Raw genomic sequence first — 25,844 nt, forward strand, 5'->3', positions numbered from 1 at the left:
TATGATCGGGTTTCAAACCAGAGATATAGAAGTTTAACCTTCATTTACAGAGATTTGTGGTTGCATATCTATTAAAATTAGAGTCAGCTGTTCTCAAGGCCAAAGCTGTCATTGTTTTAGTTTTAAAAAATTTGGAAGTCATTTTTAAAATTCATTTATAGGTGTAATTTTTCATTTTTCATTATCATTTTGACCATAAGTATATAAACCATTTTGTTTACATCCTAATGTATTTTTACCCTCAGTGGACACATTTTAGATTTGTTGTGACATGTGTAAGATTTTATTCAAAAAATAAATCAAGTTCTAACCTTTTGAACGTTTTAAAAACAATGCCGAAAGAACCAAGGCACGTTATCGCTGCACAAAAACAGAGAATAAAAATTAAACAGAAAAGCTCAAAATATGTTCCGGGAAAAGTGCACCTTCAAATATTAGGAACTGGTGCAAAAGGGGCACCTGGTGCAGTATATTTATTTTCAGATCAGAGTCGGTATGTCAACTATGTAACTTATTTTTAATTAATTTAATTACTTAACCATTAGGTATGTAATAATAAATCTTATGTATCTATTTAGCTATTTATTTAATTGTGGAGAAGGCACTCAAAGACTTGCCCATGAACATAAAATGAAATTATGCAAATTAGAACAAATATTTGTAACTCAAACTGTGTGGAAAAATATCGGAGGACTGCCAGGAACAGCACTAACAATACAAGATGTTGGAGTTCCTCAAATTACATTACATGGACCTCCAGGATTAGTGCGTTTATTTTAAGACACAAGATTGATTTTAATTATTAATTTTTAGAATGAAATATTCTTGGCTGCTCAAAGATTCGTTGTATTAAAAAATTTAAAAATTAAAATTGCAGACTGCTCTAAAGATCCTTTTTTTGAAGATAATGTAATGAAAGTGAAATATGTTAGCTTATCAATAAATGAAACTGATAATGATAAAGATATTCAAGCAACTGTAGATCAGGTTAGTTAAGCCGAAAGTTACATCAAATTTTATTAATGTAATTCTTAATTTAGGCAGAAGCTGCAACATCCACAAGAAATGAAAGAAAATCTAGAAAAAGATCATTATCTGCTATAAGCAACAATGAAGTATTTGAAGATAACACAGATTACTTTGCTCATGAACGTAAGAAATCTAAAAGAAGTAGAAGTAGGAAAAGATCTCGATCCTTATCCCAACCACCTGGTACACTTCCATCCTTTAATTTCCCAGTTTTTTATAATTTATTTTAAATACTTGAACACTATTTGTATTGTTACAGGTTCTGGTACATCAGCTAATAATAGTGTGCAGTTTGATAAAAATACTCTGAAAGAAGTTACAGATAATAAGACCTCTGTATGTTATATATGTTGTTTGCAACCAAGACCAGGGAGTTTGAATCTAGAAAAGTGCGTTTTGAAAGGTGTACCACCGGGACCGTTATTGGGCAGATTAAAGAATAGGGAAGATGTTACTTTGGAAAATGGTGATACAGTGAAATCAAGTGACGTTTGTCACCCTGATGATCCTGGTCCTGTATTTTTAGGTAATTTTACTCATATTAAAAATAACATTTCATAATTAATTACCCTACTATCTAAAATTAGCACCTAGCTGAGTAAATAGCTGTAATGAATGTTGAAATTTTCGCCTTTGCTACGCTTGTGAAGAACAAACAAAAAAAAATTATGTAAAATTCTTTTTAGTTGTCGACTGTCCATCTGAAAAGTATTTAGAATGTTTAATAACCAATACAGAAATTAGAAAACATCAGAAATTTGCAGAAAAGGACACAGATGTAGCATGTTTAGTAGTACATTTTACACCAAGTGAAGTAACAAGACTACCTCAGTAAGTATTATATGCACCTATGAATTCATATTTATGAAATAGCTTTCAACTGTGAATTATTTAGTTTGAGAATAACATTTTTAGGTATCAAAAGTGGATCGAAGATTTTATCCCTAGTACTCATCATATTTTTATTAATGAAGATAATACATGCATGGGTAGCATAGCGGTGCATAGAATTCAACATAAGTTAAATTTACTTTCACCCAATTTTTTTCCTTTGCTGAATAACCATGAGTCTTCCCATATTGAGGTATTTTAATATAGGTCTGTACAAGTAATTCCAAGAATTAACTTAATTTGTTTAAGAATTTACAACATATTTCAAATAAAAAACTGAAATGTGATTCAGTTAATGAAGACAATATAAACAGGGTTTCTAATGATAATATGGTTGATAACAATAGCAGTAGACATTCCATTAGAAAATTTGGCGCTTTATACAGTTTTCACTTAAGGCCTAAAAAAGGCCCTGAAGAGTAATAACACATACCAATCGATTAAAAAAGGGAATATCACTTAGTTCTCTGTTTTTAGTACTTCTGAAATAAAATTAGATCCAGAAGAGTATGTCAGAGAAACAATGACAGAAGAATTTGTGGTTGTTCATAATGAATTAAAGCAAAAACTTACTGACGCCGCAAGAAGCTTAACTATCAAGGGTTATCCTAAAGTATTATTTTTAGGTAAATATTGTGGTTATTTAAGCAAATTTAGTTCTTCTCCTGTTCTGCGTTTGTATGGGTTGAGTTTCTGCTAGAATTTTCTTGGCATATTTCATTCCAGTCTCGACGAAGTACCCCTACCCCATTCACAGAGCCTGTCTCTTGCGAGATTCTTTTGAAACGCTAAATGTCGGTTCTGGACCCACGAAGGGCGAACCTGCACTTGTTTTGGGGAGGGAGTCAGCACGTTCGTTTCCCTCTAGGCCAACATGTCCCGATATCCATATTAGCGACACTTTGTTCCTATCTCCTAATAAATTGAGTAGATCTCTACAATGAAGAATCGTCATAGACGTGCTTTTGTTGCCTGAAGTTTGACCATCCGAAAATATGTTTATTGTTTTCCCGGTGTATTACTGTTCTACCAGCAGATGCACACAGGTTTCAATAGCATATAACTCGGCTTGAAAAATTGTGGTGTGTTTTCCAAGTAGGGTTGCCGCCTGTCCTTTTTTGAAAAAGACAGACCTTTTTTGGAACAAATTGTCCTTTTTACTTTTTTAGACCTAAAAAGTCCTTTTTATTTACATACCTATTTTCCCTGAGAAATTATCTACAGCAAAAAGCAATATTCCTTTCGCCCAAATTTAATTAGACTTATTATAAAACTTATAAATAAATGTTTTTTTAAACGTCAAAAAAGTATTAATTTTTGCGACGTGATTGCAAGATAACAAGTCATTTTAACGCCTAGGCATAAAAGTAAAGCACTTTTACGCCTAAACAAAAGTACGAAAATATATTATGAAACTGACATAAACTGTCAAATTCAATGAGTGTAACCATAATTTCTCGATACGAAAAAGAAATCGGTGTCCAGTTGGCTTGAAAATGAACATCGATGACATTCTCCATATAATTTTACATATAAAATGACAGCAATCTTCATTTCATAGCCATTGCTGACGCCGTTTTATTTTTTGATCATACGGTACTATTGTTTAGAATCGAGATTATTTAGAACCGCCCGTCTCAAACCCCGAATCTCAAATAATAGTTTAGGATATATTTTTAACCATTTTGATCTTGAGCTTTTCACAATTTTAAAATAGCAATTTATAATCGGCGGTTGACAATTAACAGCCGCTTACCGCCGCCCCCCTCCCCTCCGGTCCTTTTTTAAGCTACACGCACACTGGTGCGATCACGGCCGCGATCACGATCACGATCAGAGCAGCGATAACATGAGCGATCATTCTAGCACACACCAACGCGTTCACGTTCACCGCCGTACCTATATGTAGTCCACCGTCCTGTAGGTTTACATAGGTTCAAATTAAAAATGTGAATTATGTATACCAAAAAAAAACATTCTTAAATATTTATCTACAATATTTAAACTTAAACAATAAAAATGTATACATATGTACTATCCAATCCAATTTTTAATTCTATTATTTTTGTAACTTGGATCGGACGATCGGATAAATCATATAGAATTTTGTGTATTTTTACAGCCTTAATTAGCTGCTCTGTTAACTCCATTTCTAAATTGCAACAAGAAAAAACACACAAAATAACGGAAAATTCCTATCAGTTGGGTCGCCATCACGCGATCAAACTCGACAAGTTGAATCTGATCGCCACCGCAGAATAGAACGCCGCTAGGCCGCTTCGTCTCCAAAACTCGATCGCGCCAATGTGAAACGGCTCATATGTATTCTTCAGCAACTTTTGACCGCGGCCGCATGGAGATCGTGATCGCGGCCGTGATCGCACCAGTGTGCGTATAGCTTTATAGTCCAATGTCGTTTTTTTACTTTGCAAAAAAGTGGCAGCCCTATTTCCAAGACTGGTAGATTTCAGTCTCTAGACTCCTAGGTCTATAATAGATTTAAATAGGAAATATTAATATGCATTAAACTCAAAATATTCTTAATGCGGACTATAAGGCAGTATCTTTACTAAACCATAAAGATACCATGCTAAACCAAACCAAACCATATACCGTGCTAAATGCGAAAGAAGTAAAGAAGCGCGAGAAGAACTATATCTATAACTATATTTTTTTAATTTATTCTTAATAAAATTTAATATCAAGATGTTGATCACCTGTTATAGGGATAGTTTTAGTTTAATATGAAACATTTATTATATCTTGACTTATACATAGATTTACTATTTGTTGATAAGAAAAATATTTTAGGTACAGGGTCTTGTATACCTAATAAAACAAGAAATACCAGCGGAATCCTATTACATACAAGGTATGTTATATTTCAGAATATATTTTGAATTAAAAATTATAATGGATAGTGTCTCCTATATGATTCTACGGGGAGACCAACGAGACCAACTATATGTATCAGAATGATTTTTTTAAATGTCTGTTTATATAAAACAACGGTCGAGATCAATTCGGTCAAGACAAATATATATTTGATCAATTTAAGTAATTCTGATCAAGAATTCCATATTCTACATTCCAATTATGTACGGGGTGTCCCACTTAAAATAAGAACGCCAACTTTACTAAGTTTTCTATTAAACTGACCCATGATCAATTTTATTTTTTTGGAAGTCTGACCATTTACATTTTTTTCCTAGAATCCGAAAACTATTATGTATAGGTTGTCCCATGATAAAAAGATACAACTTGGTATACAAGCCTGTTTAGTTATAAGCCCTGTAGTTCAAAATAATTTTTAAATTTATCCAAATAAACCTACATATGCTGCTAAAAATCATTATGATACCAATAATTGTTCCTCTTGGGGTATTACAAATGCCACCCTGTATATTTGAATGGTAATTATTTTCTTTAATTACCTTAGTGAAGGCTGTAATGTAGTTTTGGATTGTGGTGAAGGCACTTATGGTCAAATACTGAGATTTTATGGTCCAAATGATAGCGAAACAGTTTTATCAAATATAAAAGCAATTTACATTTCTCATTTACATGCCGATCATCATATAGGACTTATAGGATTATTACAGGTATTATCAAATAAATATGTTCACTTTTTGATTAAATCTATGATAAAAAAACGGCGTCACAGTGGTCTTTAAAATAGCAATCGATGTTAATTTCCTCCGGGCTAACCCTACGTATACGGGTTAGTTAGTTATTAAAAATTGACATTAGTAAGTTGCTTTGAAGAAAAATATATTTAAAAAAAACTGTTTTTACTGAATAAATTTGTGTGTATGTAAATCAGCTTTTTTTCTTTTCTTTTTTTTTCAGTTAAATATCGATTTTCCAGGCTTTTTTAGGGGTCTGTCCGACAGAAATTATAGTCGGTTATTATATGAAAAAGCTACCATGACGTCTTTTTTCGATTCTATAGTACTACTGAAAGCTATAATTTTATTTACAGGGACGAAGAAGAGCACTGAACAAATTAAATATGGTCAAAGACCCTGTATATTTATTTGCGCCAAAACAAATTTTGGCCTGGCTGAACTTTTATGACAGATGCTTCGAAAGTATAGGGGAGGAATTTATACTAGTACCCAATGGAGATCTAGTAAGTTTATTTTTTTTTAGTTATTATTATGCATTTTTTATATTAACATGTGGCCTTGTTATGTCTCCGAAAGATTAGATCAGGAAATACATTTTAATGTCAATTGTAAGATAGTGAAAAATAATGTAATATGATCTGATTTCTGGAGGGGAGCAATCCAAAAAGACTACAGTATTTAGACTCCATTGAATTTCTTGTAACAGATGGTCGATAAGAAGACTTTGGCTGAAACACTGGAATCTTTAATGATTGCAATCAAAATTATTAGTTTATTATTTTTTATCCTTAACGGTGCTTGAAGAATGTTTTCGGTTGTTAGAGTGCCCCTGTACATTCTCCCACAGAAAATTGTATAGGATAGTCTACAGGATAGCAGAAACAACGTTCTCCCTAAGACAAAACTTTAAAACAACTGAACATAGGTCTCTGTATCCCTCTGTAAAATAGCCATCAACGTTAGACATGCATATAATTCGTCTGTTATGCAGATACTGGCGCAACAGCGCAACTCCAAAATTCCGAATATCGATTAGCCCTTACTCAGGATTAGCCAGTTGTGGAACGGGAACGCAAACGAAAGCTGTACGAAGTTGGACGGAGCCGTACGACTGAACAGCTGGTGCCAGCGTCTAGTCTCTTATTGGTCTGGTGATCCGATCGATAATTCAAAATCCAGGCTTGCGCACTACGCTTGAGCACAGCTAACTGAGCGACTTATGCAAATTCCTTCAGAAGATTTATATACCCATTTCACCGGCTTGGCTTCACAGAATGCAGTTTGGAGTCGATATTCTTTAGTTAATATATATATGCGTTAGATATATAAAAAATATATTGTCAAGGTGTGTGGCGACATCTTTCGGCAGAGCATAAAACCACTATGCCTGTTAACATTGTCAAGAATCCTGGCAAATTGAGTAGCGGGCCATCTCTAAACCCACGGCCACACAGAAAGCGTTTTTAGCGTTTTGCGTTTTTTGCGTCTCAAGCGCTTTTTGCGATTTTACCGTTTTAAGCGTTTTTTTTTCGATTTGTGTCCATTAAAAACACGCAAAAGACGCGGCAGGCCTGCAGTTTCTATGAAGATGTCAAATAAGTAACGTCGCAAGCTCGTGGATTCCCGGCCCGTTCAACAATCAATCCTGTGAGAAAGAGATAGGCGAGATCGGCGCGGTTAGCGTTGAAGAGACGAAGATAAAAGATGCAGGGATTGAATTGTGGACGGGCCGGGGCATATATTCGGCGACAAACACAATCTACTGCTAGTGCCAGTGGTGTGTGTAAAAATAATAAATAGTATTTGCCATTTATTTTACCAATTTTAGTTTATATGTGTATAGTTTTTTTATGTTGTAGTGTTGTGGTTACTTGTTATAATTATAATATAAGATAATAAAGAATTATAATTATATAATAGAATAGTAAATATATATTACTAGTTGCTAACGCAATTTTAGGACATGATTTATGAAACTTTTTGGAGTGAAACTTCTTTACGCGCGCTGGGAGTAAAGATTCAAGGCCGTGACATACGAGCTATTGAGACGGCCCTGACACACGAGCTAGTTGTAACGAAACGTGTTAACGGCTTAGAAATACGTAGTGACGCGACGTGTATTTGTGCGCAGTCCTCGTGTTTATCAAAAATATTGATATTTTAATACAAATTTTGTAAAAGTGAATCAAATCATTACGTGTAAAAAACCATTTGTTACACGTAAAAAATACTATTTTTATTATTTTACGCGAATAAAACTGTTATATGTAAAAAACTATTTTTTAGGCGTATAAAACTATTTGTTACGTGTAAAAATCTATTTGTTAAACGTAAAAAACTATTTATTTACGCGTCAAAAACTTATTGTTTCTGGTCAAAAAACTTTTTTACAGAAAAAAAAATTTACGTGTAAAAAAACTATTTGTTACACGTAAAAAACTATTTTTTACGCGTCAAAAACTATTTGTTTCTGTTAAAAAAAAAACTTTTTTGCGCAGGGAAAAAACACTTTTTACGAATAAAAAACTATTTTTTACGCGTAAGAAAATATCAAACATTTCCTTGAAATTTTTGAATTTAATAGAATCTTCCTAAACAGTAGATGTTCTCTATAAAAATATTTTTAGATAATATCCTAAAATGAACAAAATGGTATTAGTATTTAATTTATTTTTATTGTATTATTAAATATTACGTTTGCCTATGACGGGGTCTCATAGAAAATTCTAAAGACGCTACAGAAAACAAACTGATTTGTTTTCATTTGCGTTTTTTGCGAGACACGCCGAGCGCTAGACGCTTTCGGTGGGACCACTCCTATATAATTCTGTTATTTTGTTTTAGACGCAAAAGACGCTTCACGCTAAAAACGCAAAAAACGGTTTCTGTGTGGCCGTGCACTAAGACTTACGTGGAAAATATCGATGTTCTAAAAAGAATTTACTGGAAAAAAGAAGAATGCTACAGATAATTTCCGAAAGTTCTAGAAGCAACCGCTACAGTATTTAAGGCGCATTCCGCGCTCGACAGTCAGTTTTTGGATTATGCTCCGTAATAGCGAATTATGAACTATTTGGCGAAGGTGCTAGAAACTTAAGTTAATAGTAGTTGTATTGCTAGTTGCATAGTTGTGTGTAAATTACAAGGGAAAGTGACCAAGTCCAAATTTTCAAGAATTTAATTTTTTAGGAATAGGCTTTTTTCCTGCCCTTTTAACTGACAGGCAAAACGTAAGCTGAAACGTTGTGTTTAGACTTAAAGGTCTTAAAGAAGAGAATTTTGTTAGGAAATATAAATAATATGAAAATAATAATAATATGGTAATCATGTTCCTCTTTCCATTAAATATTTTAATTATAGAACATTTAGCGAATTTGGTTACAACCTAACACCATGATAGTACATATCTTTATGAAATATTTGTCAAATAATATAAGCGTTATTTTGGAAAAGTTTGACAACCAAACAGAACTAAGCTTGGATTAGATTAGACGCTCTTCTGATCCTTAAGTTACATTCTCCAGTCCTATCCTTTTCAAAAAGTGTAGCAACTTGGAGACTGAACTCTCCATAATATCTCTCTGTCTGTTGTTGTGAGTGCTTAGTGGATCTCGTCTTGTTGTCTCACAAATGGCACACAAGCTACCACCTTCTCCAGCAAGGATTGGGAGCCTACCACTAGACCCAATAAGCGACACGAGCTACCGTTTCGTCTACCCGGCCTGCGTCAATCAGGCGGGCTAGACGATCCTCTGAGAGTAGGTCTTAGCGGAGTAGAAGCACGGAGATACCTCCGACTGCTCCACGAAGGACTTGCTTCAGAGGGGAGAGTAAAGAAACCAAGAAACAACCTGACTCAACTCCATCAAAGGGCAAGAGAGGGAGCGAGAACCTCTCACCTCTTCTCCGGCAGAGAGAGAAAAGTCAGGACAGAAAGCCGTCCAACACCGGGAAGCAAGCAGAGACGTGTCACCAGGTTTGCCGCTAATGCTGGACAAGTGAATATGGCGGTGCTGTCAAAGGATTTCCCAGAAGTTGCTCTGACCACCGACCAGCAAATGTCTCTAGAAGAGGATATGCTGGACGAAGTAGTGGCGATCGGATCGCAAATCAACGATCAACAAAATGTGGATCAGCTGCGTTTTGCGGGGATACACTTTCGGGTGGGTATGATCCTCACAGATTGTGTGTGTCAAGAATCGGCGAATTGGTTGGTGAAAATCGCACACCTAGGCTTAAAAATTGGCAAGGGCCCGAACTGGTTGCAGTGAAGAGAGAAAACATCCCTAAAGGGGCAGCCATCACGGTCTTTTTGTCGAGGAGCATGGGGAAAGACACCACCTACACCTACCTGCTGAGCCTTATCCAGGGTCAGAACTTCAATGTAAGGACATCGAGTTGGCGAGTCATCAACTTGAGAGAGGAGGGTCATGGTCAGGTTCTCACAATAGGAATTGACCTTAAATCTAATGAGGCAATAGAGAAAGAGGGACATATCTTCTTTTATAGATACGGGACAACACCGGTATCAGGTCTAAGGAGAGACCAAGTTAAAGAGGTGGAGAAAATGGAGACAGATCCTCCAGCCTACACCTCACAGGTACCTCAGCCGGAGGCAAGCTTGTCGACTGTGAAGGGCACGGAGGGCCAAACTCAAACCGTGGGAGGGTATGTACCCTCGGAGGAAGAACATCTGTTGTCAGAGGAGGATGGGAAATACTCTGTCCCCTCTACAACAGAGGTATGATGGGTTATAGACTGTGTGATAACTCAAGAAAGGGGGGCACAATAGATCTTTAAGGTCGCAGTGATTAAGCCCCCTCTCACTCATTCTATATTTCTATTGGAACTCATCCTACAGTATAATATATTAATAACATTTGTCTTTCAGATACTAAACCAAGAATTATACCCTACTAACGACAAAATCGAACTTTTGGAGAGATTGCAACTACAAAATATTAATACTTGCATTGTAAAACATTGTCCCAATGCTTTTGGAGTGGCTGTAGTACACAAAAATGGTTATAAAATAACTTATTCGGGAGATACGATGCCGACTGACGAATTAATAAAACTAGGTAGATTTTCTAGGTTTTTTTTTAGAGACTTTGTCTCTTTCAGTGAAGAACTCCTATTAGTTTTTTTAAATTTCCATTCGCTGTTTTTGACTATCATTATCGATTGTTCAACGCATAGATAAAATGAAACAAGTTTAGATTGGAAAGTACCTTTAAGGACAATGTAAATACTATTTGGCGCTATTCTTACAACGGTCGATAATTTCAATTTTAATTTTTTTTTTGATAATTTCGGAGCGGTTCGGCTTTTTCCGGAATTATGTCGCCAAATATTACTTATTCAAATTTATTATTATTTTTTTTAATTTTATAAATAAAATACAGTGTGTTGCATATAAGAAGTTTTATTTCATATAAGGACATGTATGAAATACCCACCAATGGAACATTGAAAACTGACGTTATACCAGGATGGTTTTTGCAGTTCACAGGTCACACTTGAGGCTGAGCATTCCAGTCTAAATTTATTTCCTTTATCTATGGTGGAACAAGAGAATCCACGACAGTGACAGTTACTGTCTGTCATGTCAATTAAGAGTAATAAATAGTAATAACAATAAGAGTAAATTGTATTTTCTGTCAATTTTTAAATATAGCATGTCAAAATCGTTCCTCTGGTGCGTCCACACCATCCTAGAAAAAGCGGAACGGCGCCGGCGTATCGGCGTAACTACCTTATATCGAATTCCAGCAACTTTATTGGCGGAAATTTTTGACAGATGAATTTTCGAAAAGTATCAACCAATAGAATTACTGGAAATCGATACAAGGTCGATACGCCGATACGCCGTTTCGCTTTTTAAAGGATGGTATGAACTACTACTGTAGACTTGCTTTATTTTTCTGAGTGTTTTTTAGTTTTCTAAACTATTATTTATTTAAATACAGGAATGTTTTCCGATGTTCTTATCCACGAGGCAACTATGGAGGATGATTTAGCCAATGAGGCTGTGGTTAAAACGCATTCAACAACGTCTCAAGCTATAGAAGTCGGCAAACTTATGGAAGCCAAATATACCATATTAACGCATTTTAGTCAAAGATATGCTAAATTGCCCAGGTTTAATGAGAATTTCTCAGAAAACGTTGGTATAGCTTTTGACAATATGTTGGTGAGTTAAAAATTAAAATTTTGTTTAATATGATTATTTTATTATATTAGTAGTCCAAAGGGAAGTCCAAAGTTATTCTTTTATAAAGAAAATGCATTTTTCTTTTCAAAATATTTAAAATTAATAGAAAATTTAATAAAGTAATTATTTAGAAATTTAGCAGGTATGCATTTATATATTTCTATTATACTTTATATACCTACCTGGGAGTATTCAAATTTTATTGTAATTTAGTAACTAGTACCTCGATAGCATCAATAAAGTTTTATTTCTGGAGGTTCTAGTAAATTTTAATAAGTAACACTATAATAGTTTGGCACTAAATAATCTGCAATTTTATTGGAGGTTTTTAATTCTCGAATATTTAAGAAAATGTATTCAAAGAAACAATAAAGGTGCGGTTATAGTAGAATTCTAAATAAAAACCATTTAGGACCCTACTTTAATTAGTATATTATTGTAAATACTATACTAGTATGCAAATATTCCCTGTCTGTAAGAATAGTATAATAAAAAGTGACCCCTTTGGTAGGGAAGAATGTTAATCACTTACATATTGATAAGTAAATTATCTATTTATAAAAAATTTCTATACCTCTTTGGCGGATTCATCTCTTCAAAAAAATCCTATGGGTTATTTCGCCACTGCAAGAAAATCTACAAAGTAAAATAATTATTTTTTGTAAACACTGCTGCGTTAATCCAACGAAGACTAATTTGTCAGCAGTGGTTAGTGGTTTACTAATAAACAAATTTTCCTAACGGAAAAAAATGCTTTTCCCATCGTCAGAAGCAACAAAAACAATCTTTTTCCTTGTTCATGCCGTTTCATCTTTTTCATATTCATTTTCTTTGTTCGTTTTCGTAAAATTTGTTTATGAGTAAACCATTCCTGACAAATTAATCTCCATTGAATTAACGCAGCAGTGTTTACAAAAAATAACTATTTTTATTTTGTATATTTTCTTATAGCGGCGAAATACTCATATAGGACTTTTTTTGTATCTATTTTGAATTTAATTTTGCATATAGTGTGTACTTTGGCGCAAAATGCGTCAGTTTGAGCTTCTGTCTTCTTATAATACAATTTAAAATTTGTATTTTTTAATAATAAGGAAACAGACACAAAAAAATATTGAAAATAGTGCAATATAAAACAGTATTACAAGAATGATTTTCTAAACTCACCGGCAAAAAAACCGGCCACTAAAAACTAGACCCAATTTCAAAGTTGGATTTTTTGTAACAACCTGTAGGGTGCAGCTGCGGTAGTAGCTATTGCTAAATTAAATCACAATGTAGCCTCAACTTTTGTGACCATTTTGTTTTTTTAATCACCACATTATCTCTTTTCGTATTGGAGATATGCTGTTTCAAAACGAACGTCTCGGAAAAATTCAGAATTCATCTCGGAAAAGGCAGAAAGTTTTATGTGTAAATAATCAAGGCGGCATAGGCGAAAACGGATTTATGAGTATTTGCAATATGAGAAAAACGGTTGTCAAATTAAAAAATGCCATTATCTGTAACGGATGTTGCTCGTATTGTGGCTTTAATTGGGGATGGCCGAAGTCAACGTTATGTCTCCAATACCATGGGTATATTTCGAACAACAGTCCAGGATGCCTGGAATCGGTATATGGAATCGGGAAATTTCACCAGGCGTGTGGACACTAGATATTAGTCCCTTAAAATTTCTTTACCTTTTTTAATTTTCTTGTTTTAGTTAGTTTACGTCTACGTCTACGTTTGTTTTAAAGCAGCGGATCTCCAATACAAAAAGAGATAACGTCGGGATTAAAAAAACAAAATGCTCACAAAAGATGAGGCTACAATGTGATTTGATTTAGCAATAGCTACTACAGCTGCTGCACCCTACAGGGTGTTACAAAGTTTGGGCAAAAAACTTCGTCTTATTGTTTGAAATAAAAATTGGTGACGTAGCATCCGTTAAGAAGGAATTAATTTACAATTTAAAAAAAAATCATCAAAATCTAATAAGTGGTTCGCGAGAAACCCAACTTTGAAATTGGGACTAGTTTTTAGTGGCCGTTTTTTTTTGCCGGTGAGTGTATTAAAAAAGAATTTTTGCGATAACTAACATCATAAAAATTGAATTTTGATAGATTTTTATATACATTTTAGATAAAAGTTGACGAGTTACCGCTGCTACCTTTATTGTATCCAGCATTGAGAATAATGTTTGCAGAACATTATGAGGAGATGGAACACAAGGCTATTAAGAGACAATTAAAATCAGAAAAGTTAAGCGCTCTGATTTCTAACGATGTTAATATGAGCTAATATTTAAACATTTGTTATAGTTAATTTTGTAATAAATAATAAAATATCTTGTTACAGTACGTGTTTATTTTAAAATTTATTGTTTTTAATACCAACATATCTATGAAATAATGGAAAATTTTAAAGGTGATGACGGAAAATTTTAATTTTGGTCGTCCTATTAATTCTATGTTGTCAATTTAATTATTAAGGAAATATACAGTTTTCCTGAATTAGGAATGTGTATAATGTTTCACAAATTATGTAATGAATATATATCTCTTAAAATAAGGTTTCAATATATGTTATTGTGCCTGGTATATTTAAAAAGTAATAAAAATATGTAAATACTTTTTAAGCAACTTGTGTTTTATTTGGGAAAGACTAGCTCTAGCTTTTCCTCTTTCTGTGTGTGAAATCAGGTAAAATTGCAGAAGGAGCAAATTTTGTATTTATTTTCATAAAATTTTGAACTGTTATACAAAATGTTTGCAGTACAAAATATATTTTAACCCATTATTTCCAAATTTTGACTAAGGCCCCATACTGATAATTCTTTATTACTTTTTGATCATTATATAAAATTGAACTGGGATATTAAATTTTATATGTTGGAAAAAATATGGAAACCTATGATTAAATTTAAACGTGACAACAATGTTAAGTCGTCCTATGACTAAATTGAAATGTGGCAACAGCGCTACTTTTCCCCTTCTCCTTTCAAAACAACTAAAATTTGACATTTCCGCCATTGTGTTCCGGTGAGTGACAGAAGGGGTACGCGAAGAAACTTTTTTCGTGTTATTTCGCATTTTTTGTTAAGCACTCGACAAAAAAAGATTTAAAGCGCAATAAAAATGTCAAATAACACCGCACCGGATAGCTGGGAATCTCAAGCCGATAGTAATTCAACAAATACCAGTCCTAGTCATAGTACAGATGTGACAGCGAAGTTCTCCACGTTGAACGTTAACGCAGTTGAATTTGTGCCTTCGTTTAGTTTTGCAACTCAAAACGTTTCCGACGAACCTCCTAGTCCTAAAGACGTCCAAAGCAAGGAAGATTCCCCTCAGCAGCAGCCTGTCGTAAATGGTATGTAAAATTCTAACAGTTTCTTCCAACATGAATGTTAGGTTATATGCCCTCAATTATTATTTTTCAAATATTAAAAAAGATATTTTAGGCTCGTATAGTGGTTTTAAAAATTGTAATTGCGTAACATACCGATCTTTCGTCATAAATTTGAATCATAAAAGTTTTTATCCCGTAAACGTGCAATCTGTTTTTCACTAAAGTATTCCATATTGCTAGATAATTATAGGTAATGTAAAACTATATATCTGTTGCTTATTTTAAGTTATAAAGTTCCATTTCAAATTCTTGAAGAATTTTTAATTTTATTGAAAACAGATAATACCGTTACTTCCTCTTACTAGTTTCTACTGGTTTATGTTGAACCTAACCTGTTAACCTTTTTTTGTGGCATTTACCTTATAATCATGTAGTGTTTTTTCAATGGATTTGTTATTTATGCATTCTTTATTCATTGGTAATTTGTCTTGAAGGGACTGAACCTGCTTCAGAACCCCCTGAAGTTGAAGAGCCTCCTCCTGTTCCACCTGCAACAGTAGGTGAAGGTTCTAGTAGTCCTACAGCAATGGGCGATACTTGGGAAGATGTTGCTGATGACGATAGCACAGCATCTGGTATATTTTGAGATAATAAGTGTTTTTATTGCTTGTGGTAGAATTCAATTGTTATAAATATTTTTGCGAATTAAAAAAAATGTAACAATAATGTTAGGAAAATCTTATATTTCTGTAAAAAGTACATTATTAAATATTTTAAGGTGTAGCCCAAGCTATTACACCGGAAGATGATGAACCGTCTAGTGAAGAAGCACCTAAATTATTAAAGAAAAAGCCTCTTAAGAAAGAAGAAGTAGAAGATAAAAAAGAACATGTTAACGTTGTATTTATTGGACATGTAGATGCAGGTAATTTACTAAAATAGATTTTAACTATGGTATAGCTTACTGATTTTTAACAAAAATTTAGGAAAAAGTACAATCGGTGGGCAAATTATGGCCCTGACTGGAATGGTTGATAAAAGAACTCTAGAAAAATATGAAAGAGAGGCTCGTGAAAAAAGTAGAGAAAGTTGGTATCTTAGCTGGGCTTTAGATACAAATCAAGAAGGTTTGTTAAATGTTTTATTTAGATTAATATTTGGTGATTATTTTTATTTTATCTCTAGAAAGGGACAAGGGCAAAACAGTTGAAGTAGGTAGAGCATTTTTTGAAACTGACAAAAAACATTTTACAATACTTGATGCTCCAGGCCACAAAAGTTTTGTGCCTAACATGATAGGAGGAGCTGCCCAAGCTGACCTAGCTGTGCTTGTAATTTCAGCTAGAAAAGGTAATTTTTAACATTAAATTCGTCATAGTTTTTCTTATGTATTTATTTATTTTAGGTGAATTTGAAACCGGTTTTGATAGAGGTGGGCAAACAAGGGAGCATGCAATGTTGGCCAAGACTGCCGGTGTCAGATACTTAGTTGTCTTAGTAAACAAAATGGATGACCCTACTGTAAATTGGGACGAGGCTAGATACAACGAATGTAAAGACAAGATTTTACCTTACCTTAAAAAACTGGGATTCATATTAAACAAGGACTTATTTTTTCTGCCATGTTCTGGTCAAATGGGCCACAATTTAAAAGACCCAGTAGATAAATCTTTATGTTCCTGGTACGATGGCCAGGCATTCATACCTTTTATCGATAATTTGCCTGCATTAAACAGAAAAGCTGATGGTCCATTCATGATGCCCATTGTTGATAAATATAAAGATATGGGCACTGTTGTGATGGGCAAAGTTGAATCTGGGGAATGTCGCAAAGGGCAAAATTTAGTAATAATGCCAAATAGAGTAAGTACTTATAGCTCTTTGTATGAACGATGTTTTTATAAAATTTTTGTGTTATTTTAAGACTCCAGTAGTAGTAGACCAATTATTATCCGATGACGATGAAGTATCTAGAGTAATTCCCGGAGAAAATGTAAAAATTAAAGTAAAAGGTGTAGAGGAAGAGGATGTAAGCCCTGGTTTTGTACTTTGTGATGCTGTAAACCCTGTACACACTTGTCGGATATTTGATGCTCAACTTGTTATTATGGAACACAAATCTATTATATGTGCGGGCTACAGTGCCGTCATGCACATCCATTGTGCGGCTGAAGAAATTACTGTCAAAGTAAGAAAATCTATATAGGTCTACTAATATAGCTGACATTTAATTATTTCTAGGCTTTAATTTGTCTAATCGACAAGAAAACCGGAGAGAAATCTAAGACTAGACCAAGGTTTGTGAAACAAGATCAAGTAGCAATTATGCGAATAGAGTGTGCAGGTGTTATCTGTCTGGAGCCTTTTAAACTGTTTCCTCAGATGGGCAGATTTACATTAAGAGATGAAAGTAAGTATTTTGTATTAAATTACAATTTTTTGAAGTAATGGCTGGTTCATGTTTCAAGCATTTTTATGCTATGGTATGTCCTGGATTGTCTTTACAAGGGGGAAATTTTTTTTTTTTAACATTTTGATAAAAATACATTCTCCATAAAAAATTTTTTTGTTCTAAAATCGTTAATCCCGTTTATACTTTTCCAATTTCCATACAGTTTTAGAGAAAATTAAAAAAAAAACATGAAAATATCGCTGAATTTTTCCTAAAAATCAAAAAATCGATTTCATTCTTTTATAGATGGTTATTATTAATTTTGATTAATGTTATATTTTTTGCTGCTAAAGTGTCACATTTTCCTATAATTTTTATCACCATTTCCGCAGCATTGAACTAAATAAGTTTTGTGCTTCTTTAACCTTTTAAAACAGCAAAAAATATGAGTTTATTAAAATTCTATCATTAAAATTTATCATAGAATGAAAACGAAATTATATTACCATAAAAATGCGTTTTGATTTTTAGAACTTTGAAAAAATTCAACTGTAGTTTCATGTTTTTTTTTTCAAACAGTATGGAAATTTGGAAAAGTATAAACGGGATTAACCATTTCATGGTGGGTTCACACTGGCTGCGCCGCTCCGCGCAAGACATTTTTTTAACATGTACTTTTGAAGTGTATTTTTTTAACGCACACAATAGTATATGTTAAAAAAATGATTTGCGCGGCGCGGAGCAGCGCTGCCGGTGTGAACGCGCCTTTAGAACAAACAAAAAAATTTTATGAAGAATGTATTTTGCTCAAAATATCAATAATAAAAGTTTTTCCTTTCAAACTAGGGACATACTGTATAATATTAACATCGCCTACCAAAAGTAGTATGACATGCCAATGGCATTACAATTTACTTAAAGCACAATCTCTTTAAATTTTGATTAAACAATATTTGGTCTACATTTCATTCTTTCTAATATATAATCCTTTACTATAAAAGTAAATAGAATAAAACTTTACTTTTGGTGGCGATTTTTTTCTCTAAAAGGCAAAAGAAATTTAAAAAAAAAATATGAATGCGTTAAACGGCCATGAAACGATGAACCTTCACATTCGTTAGCGTCAATTTATTCATATACATAATATTGGGACCAATATTAATGTTAGGATTAAGATCTGAAATAGGAACCAGTTATATCTCAACGTTTTTCTATATTATATATTAAAATATCTAATCTAACTGAGCCACTCTAATTTGCTATACTCATTTAATAGGAAACTTAACCAGTAATCTGGCGCAAATCACATGTATTATTTTTTTAATATAGCGACCAGGCTATGTGAATATCACATTTCACAGGATTACATTAATAACTAAAATTAGTTTTTTTGGTGAGCAATTAGGTGATCATGAATACATTTAAATAAATTAATAATGAACTGATATTTATTTATACAGTGTTGTCATTTTAGTATGCAACATATGAGATTTTTTTTATTCAGGTTTTGTTTCAGATTCTCCTCAGGTAAAATATATTTTTTTCTCGAATAATATTAATTATGGCCTTAAAAAGATTTCTTTTAGATTTATCCTAAACGCCCTGTCATAAATTAATTCAAATCAAATCAATTTTGCATAGTTTTGTTCAAATTCAAGCACAATTTGTAAAACTTACCAAGATATTTTATTTTTTATGAAATCGCAAATTTCACGTCTGTTGCAACGGTATTAAATAAAACTTTAAAATTTCTCAAACATTCATTTTAACTCTTCTGATTTAAGTTTTTTGACATGAGAAATTTGATTTTGATGTCATTATGACGCTTATTTGTAGAGGGCGCCACCTACATGTGTTTTAACTGTTTTGAAGAGTAACAACTTTTTGTTCGTACCTGTATAGAACTGCTAAGTAAAAAAATATACATTTTCGTATTTTTTACGTAAAAAATGTATCTTGGTAAAAATCATTACGAGCAACCCTTCCCGAAATATTTAGAATGGGAATAGTCAATACATGTCATTATTGACAAAAAATAAACATGTTGAGTAGATAGTTATTGGACTAAAAAGATAAATTTGGAAAATTTTCATTTTTTTAAATTAATCATAAAATTTTCTTCGAAAAAATGATGATTGGTGATGATTTGGCACAAAAACATTTCATATTTATGATTTCCGTCTATTAACTATTTAGTCAACATGTTTAATATATGTCAATGATGACAGGTATTGATAATTTCGATTTCAAATATCTCAAAAACTATTACTCGTAGCGATTTTTATTAAGAGATCTTTTTTACGTTAAAAACGTCGTAAATGTATATTTTTTTACTTAGTAATTTTATACAGGTACGGACGAAAAGTTATTACTCTTCAAACCAGTTAAAAATATGTAGGTGGCGCCCTCTACAAGTAGGAGCCATATTGACATCAGAAATGTTATTTCAGAAATTATTTGGAAAAAATCGAAATAAAAATGAAACTTCTACACCCTGTATCTCCAAAACTAAGCATTTTAGGACATACATTTATAAGAACTTTTTTACTTATTTTTATCTGCAGAATATGCTGCTGAAGTTTCCGTAATACAGTTCGGACCACCCTGTGTACGTTCATTAAAATTATTTAATCTTATTTTCAGATAAAACAATTGCGATTGGCAAGGTCCTAAAACTGGTGGAATAAAAAGTTTATAGTGACTTAGGCAGTTAATGAATTGATATTTTACCCGAAAAAAATCGACGAAATACGACAGAAGTCCCAGGAAATCTGCACCACACAATGTTCATTGTTTTAAAAAAGATGTGTATATAGGGAAGCGCGAATGGTTGTTATTGACCGTGTGGATAATGCATTGGGGAAAGTTTGCTTTCATATCGGCCAAATTTTATAAAAAATAACTTTATTTTATATTAAAACTAATTTCGTATAGTTTATAATACTCAGATGGAAAATAAATTAAAAATGAATTAAGGAATATATATATTTTTCGAGAATTTAATAAAATTTGGCTAGTAGGATACTATGGAAGATGGGTTGATGTCGGCATATTTTTATACTTTACATCTTTCTGTTTGTAAATATTTCCTTTAGTATTTCGTATCAAATAACTACAAGTTATAGCAAAGATAGTTTTGTACTAAAATCGCTAAATGTATTCCATTTTTTGTGATAACTTGTAAATTGATATTTCGCATTAAAATTACGGTATTTGTTAATTGTATAAACAGAACTGAAACTTAGAAAGATACTTGTTTATTATCTTTGAAGAAGTGTCCCTGTCGGGATTTGCACAAAGTTTATTTCTTATTTATATTCGAAAAATGGGTTTAGGTTTTAGTTCCTTTTAATATTGTGTGGTGTCAACACATCAACGGTTATAATTAAAGATGGTTAACTGAAGTTTTTTGGTTTGTATTTCAAACGGGTGCTTCTTATAAACAAGACATAAGAGAAGAAGGTATTTTATTGTTATTTTTCCTCTTAGTCTTGCTTTTGGCGTTGTTTCGTTTTAAAATTAATTTATAAATTATTGATCCCTGAAAGTATCTGTATAGAATGTCCCATATATTCCTAGCCTTAAATTAGATTAAATTTACTCAACTTAGCTTATTTTGACTGCTCCCTGAGAACTTTAAAGCAATGTAAGATGCGCCAAATTATTTTTATTTGAGCCCAGGAATTATATAATTCTGTAAAGAGCTTTGAGGGACTCGGGACATCTATTATATCAAATATTCCAAAAACCAAATACCACTTCATGGAATTGCAACAAATATAGCGGTGCTAGTATTTCAATTTTTATAAATATATAAAAATACCTTCAATCTCTTTATTTGAGGGCTAGTCTTTATTTCATATTCAAAAGTTAACTAAATAACTTGTCCGTGACCATTATTCCAGTTTAAAATTAATATTTTAACCAAAGTTACAATCATGTGAATACCGCTTTATAGAATCGAATCGTTGTGATAACTCTTTCTCGTTTTGAAACGCATTATCCAATAGATCCTAGAAATAATTTTCAAAGGCCAGCCCTTACGACTTTTAATAATGCCTTTCTGATACAGTTCTACAGCCGATTTTATGATTAAATATTTGAAACGTAGCTTTTTGACAAGATGGTAAAAGTGTAAATAAAAGAGAATTTATATTTCGTTACGGAAGTGGCGAAAACTTAAGATATAGCTTATGTTGTAATAATATTTGCAAAACCTTCTGTTAATTTAAGTTTGTTTTTTAGTCTTTTATAATTATACATTTATTAAGTAATCAACAGATAATGTTGCTATCAATTTTATATATCAATAAAATTTAAATTGTATAGATTATTGTTTGTTTTACCAATGTAATTCGAAAAATAAGTTGAAAATCAGCATATTAATGTTTTTCAAATTATAGTTAGTACTGTTATAGTATCTTTAATCTCACGTTTGGCTTAAACAATGAGGAAATACGTGGGAAATAGCCAGAGAATAGATACATTACCCTTTTAAAATTTTTATAATTTATGATCTATCGATATCGAACGTACTAACCACATCACTACATAGAGTAGTTCGATTGTCCCGTGATTTTGGCATTTACTGTCAAAATAAAAATGACATTTATTTTCTTTGATGAAGTGTGGTGGTGTGCAACTCTTCCGGCGGCTTTTATTTAATAAAAATGGGTATTTTAGAAAAAATATCGGAAATTGAAAAGGAAATTTCAAGAACACAAAAAAATAAAGGTATTCATACAATTTCTTGCTTATTGGCTGTTCTAATTACGTATCTATTTTCAGCAACTGAGTATCATTTGGGTCTATTAAAAGCAAAACTTGCAAAATATAGATCTCAGCTTTTAGAACCATCAAAAAAATCTGAAAAGGGAGAGGGTTTTGATGTGTTGAAAAGTGGAGACGCAAGAGTGGCTCTTATAGGATTTCCTTCTGTAGGAAAGGTTAGTGAATATTTAAAACACTGTTACTCGTTACAAGTAAACATTTTGAGTTTTTCCAACATTAATCTCTTTATTCAATCTTTTCTCATGGGGTATTTAAAAGCTTAGGCTGTATATTAACATACATTTGGTGTTAGTAGGCAATATGTCAGTTAAACTGTTTTTTTTTAGTCTACACTTTTATCAACTCTAACAAAAACTGAAAGTGAAGCTGCATCTTATGAGTTTACAACCTTAACTTGCATTCCTGGAGTTATTGACTACAATGGTGCAAATATTCAGTTACTTGATCTACCAGGTATTATTGAAGGTGCAGCTCAAGGAAAAGGACGAGGTAAATGATGGCAAAAATTTCAAAAATAAATATTTATTAGATATATTTCAGGAAGACAAGTTATAGCTGTAGCTCGAACTGCTGACTTAGTTTTAATGATGCTGGATGCCACGAAAAAAGATGTTCACAGAGACTTATTAGAAAAAGAATTAGAAAGTGTCGGTATTAGGTTAAATAAGCAAAAACCCAATATTTATTTCAAGGTGAAAAAAGGTGGTGGACTGTCCTTCAATTCTACTTGTCCATTAACCAAAATTGATGAAAAATTAGTGCAATTAATTTTGCACGAATATAAAATCTTTAATGCTGAGGTTTTATTTAGAGAAGATTGTACAGCAGATGAATTGATTGACGTAATTTGTGCTAACAGGGTTTACTTACCCTGTTTATATGTATATAATAAGATAGATCAAATTTCTATTGAGGAGGTAGATCGAATTGCAAGACAACCAAATAGTGTAGTTGTAAGGTAATATATGTTATAATCAGTAGTATTTTCATATAAGATGATCGTTTTTCTTACAGTTGTAACATGAAGTTAAATCTAGATTACCTTTTACAAGTACTGTGGGAGTATTTAAGTCTTATACGTGTGTATACAAAAAAACCAGGCCAACCACCAGATTTTTCGGATGGTTTGATTTTAAGAAAAGGTGTCACAGTTGAACATGTTTGTCATGCAATACACAGGTACCTTCCATAATAATTATAAATCCCACACATTGTTATAACTGTATTTTTCTAGGACTCTGGCTGCTCAGTTTAAATATGCTCTAGTATGGGGTACTAGTACTAAGTATTCTCCACAGAGAGTAGGAGTTTCACATGTAATGGCAGATGAAGATGTTATCCAAGTTGTTAAAAAATAAAAGTTATTTTTTTATATTTGTCTTTTTATACATATAATAAAATTATTTACAGGTTTCTATTATTTAACAGCTTTATTATAAAATGATCTGACCATTCTGTATTAGTTTTATTTTTTTGTTAGGCAATATGTCAGTTAAACTGAATTTTTTTAGTCTACACTTTTATCAACTCTAACAAAAACTGAAAGTGAAGCTGCATCTTATGAGTTTACAACCTTCACTTGCATTCCTGGAGTTATTGACTACAATGGTGCAAATATTCAGTTACTTTCTACATACACGTAGAAAATTAATTTTCTACACGTCGTTACCCAACCCCGATTGTGTCATAGATAAAATCCATTTAATATTAGGAAATGTGGGAGTAATAAAAAATTATTTATTGATCTTTCCAAACAACTTTATTAGAAAAGTGCTCTAGCCATAATACCTACTGGAAATATCAATGGCAAGCTACATCCATATTGTGATATATTCAACAGAAATTAACATTTATTGTTACTATATATTATGTTATACTACTATCTCTACGTACACATCTAGAGATACTGACAGGGCTAAAACTTGTTAAAGACTGATATTAGGTATATGTAATTAGGACATTTACTATATAAATAGAATACATTGAAAGATATCCTTAGGACAACCTCGTTAAGCGAACATCTTCCTTATTTGTTAAAACATCCCAGAACTAACTCATAATGATTTTTTTGAAAAGATGCATGGCTTTTCTGAAATGCTTTCAAATTTAGATAGTGAACAAATAGATAGTGTCAAATTTAAAAAGTGACACTATACCGGGTGCGTCTGAAAAGTGGCTCACCCCTATAACTTTTTTTATTTTTTTTTTAGTTAAAAAATCGAGATTTGGTATGTCAGTATATGACATAAATTAGGATTGATTGACGTATTCAATTGTTTTCGGTCACTTCCTGTTTCACCGGAAATGACTACAACTTTTGATTTTTAAATGGCACCCCCAGGATTTTTTTACTATATTCGAAAATGTCACTCTGAATAGAATGACATCATATGTCAACTTTTGACATTTTCGCATATGGTTTAGTTGAAATTATAACTTGCGGTTCGTAACGAAAATTTGACTTGAAATACCAAGTGTGTGGTATCAAATTATTCGTAAAAAAATGCTTTTTCCAAATATTCTAATGAGCCACCCTCGTTCCATTTGAAAAAATTGAGATTTGATTAAATATACGATTTGAGCATTTTCGAACTGGCCAGGACAAGACACTAAAAACATTAGACCATCAAATCTATTGTTCCAAGGCTCCTTGATGAAGAATTTGTGTTTTTAACATAGACATGGCGCTCTAGATTGAATTTTAAAATACAATTTTTTATTAAGCGAGAATGTCAAAAGTTGACATATGATATGTCATTCTATTCAGAATGTCATTTTCTATGGAATAAAGTAAAAAAATACCGAGGGTGCCATTTAAAAATCAAAAGTTGTAGTCATTTCCGGTGAAACAGGAAGTGACCAAAACCAACTGAATACACCAATCATTCCTAATTTATGTCATATACTAACATACCAAATCTCGTTTTTTTATCTGAAAAAATAAAAAAGTTATAGGGGTGAGCCATATTTGAGACACACCCGGTATATATGAGCTTCATAAATAATTTCATAATTTTAGATTTTAATATACAGGGTGTCCCAAAAACAAGTGCAAGTATTTTAACTGGTAGTATAGTTTAACCCCAGAAACACGCCTATGAGGTTTTTTGGCGAAAAAAAAATTTTGAAAATTCGAAACTTTTTGATTTTTTTTGAAACTTTTTTAGTGTTTAGTTTAAAGACATAATTTCTTGATAATATGGCAACATAGATATTAGATTAAATTTACAAGAAAGAAAATCCAGAAAAAATCCAGTGGTTCTCAAAATTTTAGCAAACATTTTTTTTTTCGGGAAATTTTCAAAGTAAAATAACTCCGTTATGGACTTATTTGAAAAACGATAAAGAGAAAATATGTTTCTTTTATCGAGATCTACCACCCCTTAAAATAATTGCACTTATTTCTGGGACACCCTCTATAGAAAAATGTTAATCCTTACTTCCCCTGTACAAAAATGTTTGTTATAGCTCTTTATGAAAATCAACTATCTCTCTTAAAGAAGTAAAAACCATAAAAATGTCTAGACTAGTTAAAAAAATAAAGTACTAATTGAAGGGTCCAGGG

The 25,844-nt window shown here is 32.3% G+C and overlaps 3 protein-coding genes across 7 annotated transcripts; all 3 read left to right on the plus strand.

The window, feature by feature from the left end:
• Positions 1-118: 118 nt before the first annotated feature.
• On the plus strand, positions 119-14,102 carry LOC115879118 (ribonuclease Z, mitochondrial). Of its 3 annotated transcripts, XM_030895773.1 has the most exons (16): positions 123-199; positions 260-493; positions 579-765; positions 814-987; positions 1,041-1,212; positions 1,289-1,555; positions 1,716-1,860; positions 1,945-2,113; positions 2,170-2,339; positions 2,398-2,546; positions 4,732-4,792; positions 5,360-5,522; positions 5,903-6,052; positions 10,441-10,630; positions 11,519-11,742; positions 13,888-14,102. In XM_030895773.1, the coding sequence occupies exons 2-16, from the start codon at positions 333-335 to the stop codon at positions 14,044-14,046; spliced, it is 2,541 nt and encodes an 846-aa protein (XP_030751633.1). In that variant the 5' UTR covers positions 123-199; positions 260-332; the 3' UTR covers positions 14,047-14,102. The 3 variants fall into 3 exon arrangements, with proteins under 3 accessions (XP_030751631.1, XP_030751632.1, XP_030751633.1); XM_030895771.1 differs by having other exon boundaries at positions 119-493; XM_030895772.1 differs by having other exon boundaries at positions 120-493; positions 1,041-1,152.
• A 662-nt stretch (positions 14,103-14,764) lies between these two features.
• Positions 14,765-21,487, plus strand: LOC115879119 (eukaryotic peptide chain release factor GTP-binding subunit ERF3A). 3 transcript variants are annotated; one of them, XM_030895774.1, is made up of 9 exons: positions 14,765-15,117; positions 15,591-15,731; positions 15,875-16,021; positions 16,083-16,223; positions 16,282-16,446; positions 16,502-16,959; positions 17,021-17,284; positions 17,338-17,506; positions 20,132-21,487. In XM_030895774.1, the coding sequence occupies exons 1-9, from the start codon at positions 14,883-14,885 to the stop codon at positions 20,173-20,175; spliced, it is 1,764 nt and encodes a 587-aa protein (XP_030751634.1). In that variant the 5' UTR covers positions 14,765-14,882; the 3' UTR covers positions 20,176-21,487. The 3 variants fall into 3 exon arrangements, with proteins under 3 accessions (XP_030751634.1, XP_030751635.1, XP_030751636.1); XM_030895775.1 differs by having other exon boundaries at positions 15,881-16,021; XM_030895776.1 differs by lacking the exon at positions 15,591-15,731 and having other exon boundaries at positions 14,766-15,117.
• A 615-nt stretch (positions 21,488-22,102) lies between these two features.
• LOC115879377 (developmentally-regulated GTP-binding protein 2) lies at positions 22,103-23,734 on the plus strand. The gene is made up of 6 exons (XM_030896166.1): positions 22,103-22,222; positions 22,277-22,434; positions 22,606-22,768; positions 22,820-23,237; positions 23,294-23,458; positions 23,514-23,734. Exons 1-6 carry the CDS (start codon positions 22,159-22,161, stop codon positions 23,635-23,637), a joined length of 1,092 nt encoding a protein of 363 aa, XP_030752026.1. The 5' UTR covers positions 22,103-22,158; the 3' UTR covers positions 23,638-23,734.
• Positions 23,735-25,844: the final 2,110 nt, after the last annotated feature.

Source organism: Sitophilus oryzae, unplaced genomic scaffold (genome assembly GCF_002938485.1).
Source record: "Sitophilus oryzae breed Bouriz unplaced genomic scaffold, Soryzae_2.0 scaffold_1576_pilon_pilon, whole genome shotgun sequence".
In the NCBI taxonomy this organism is placed as follows: Eukaryota; Metazoa; Arthropoda; class Insecta; order Coleoptera; family Curculionidae; genus Sitophilus; species Sitophilus oryzae.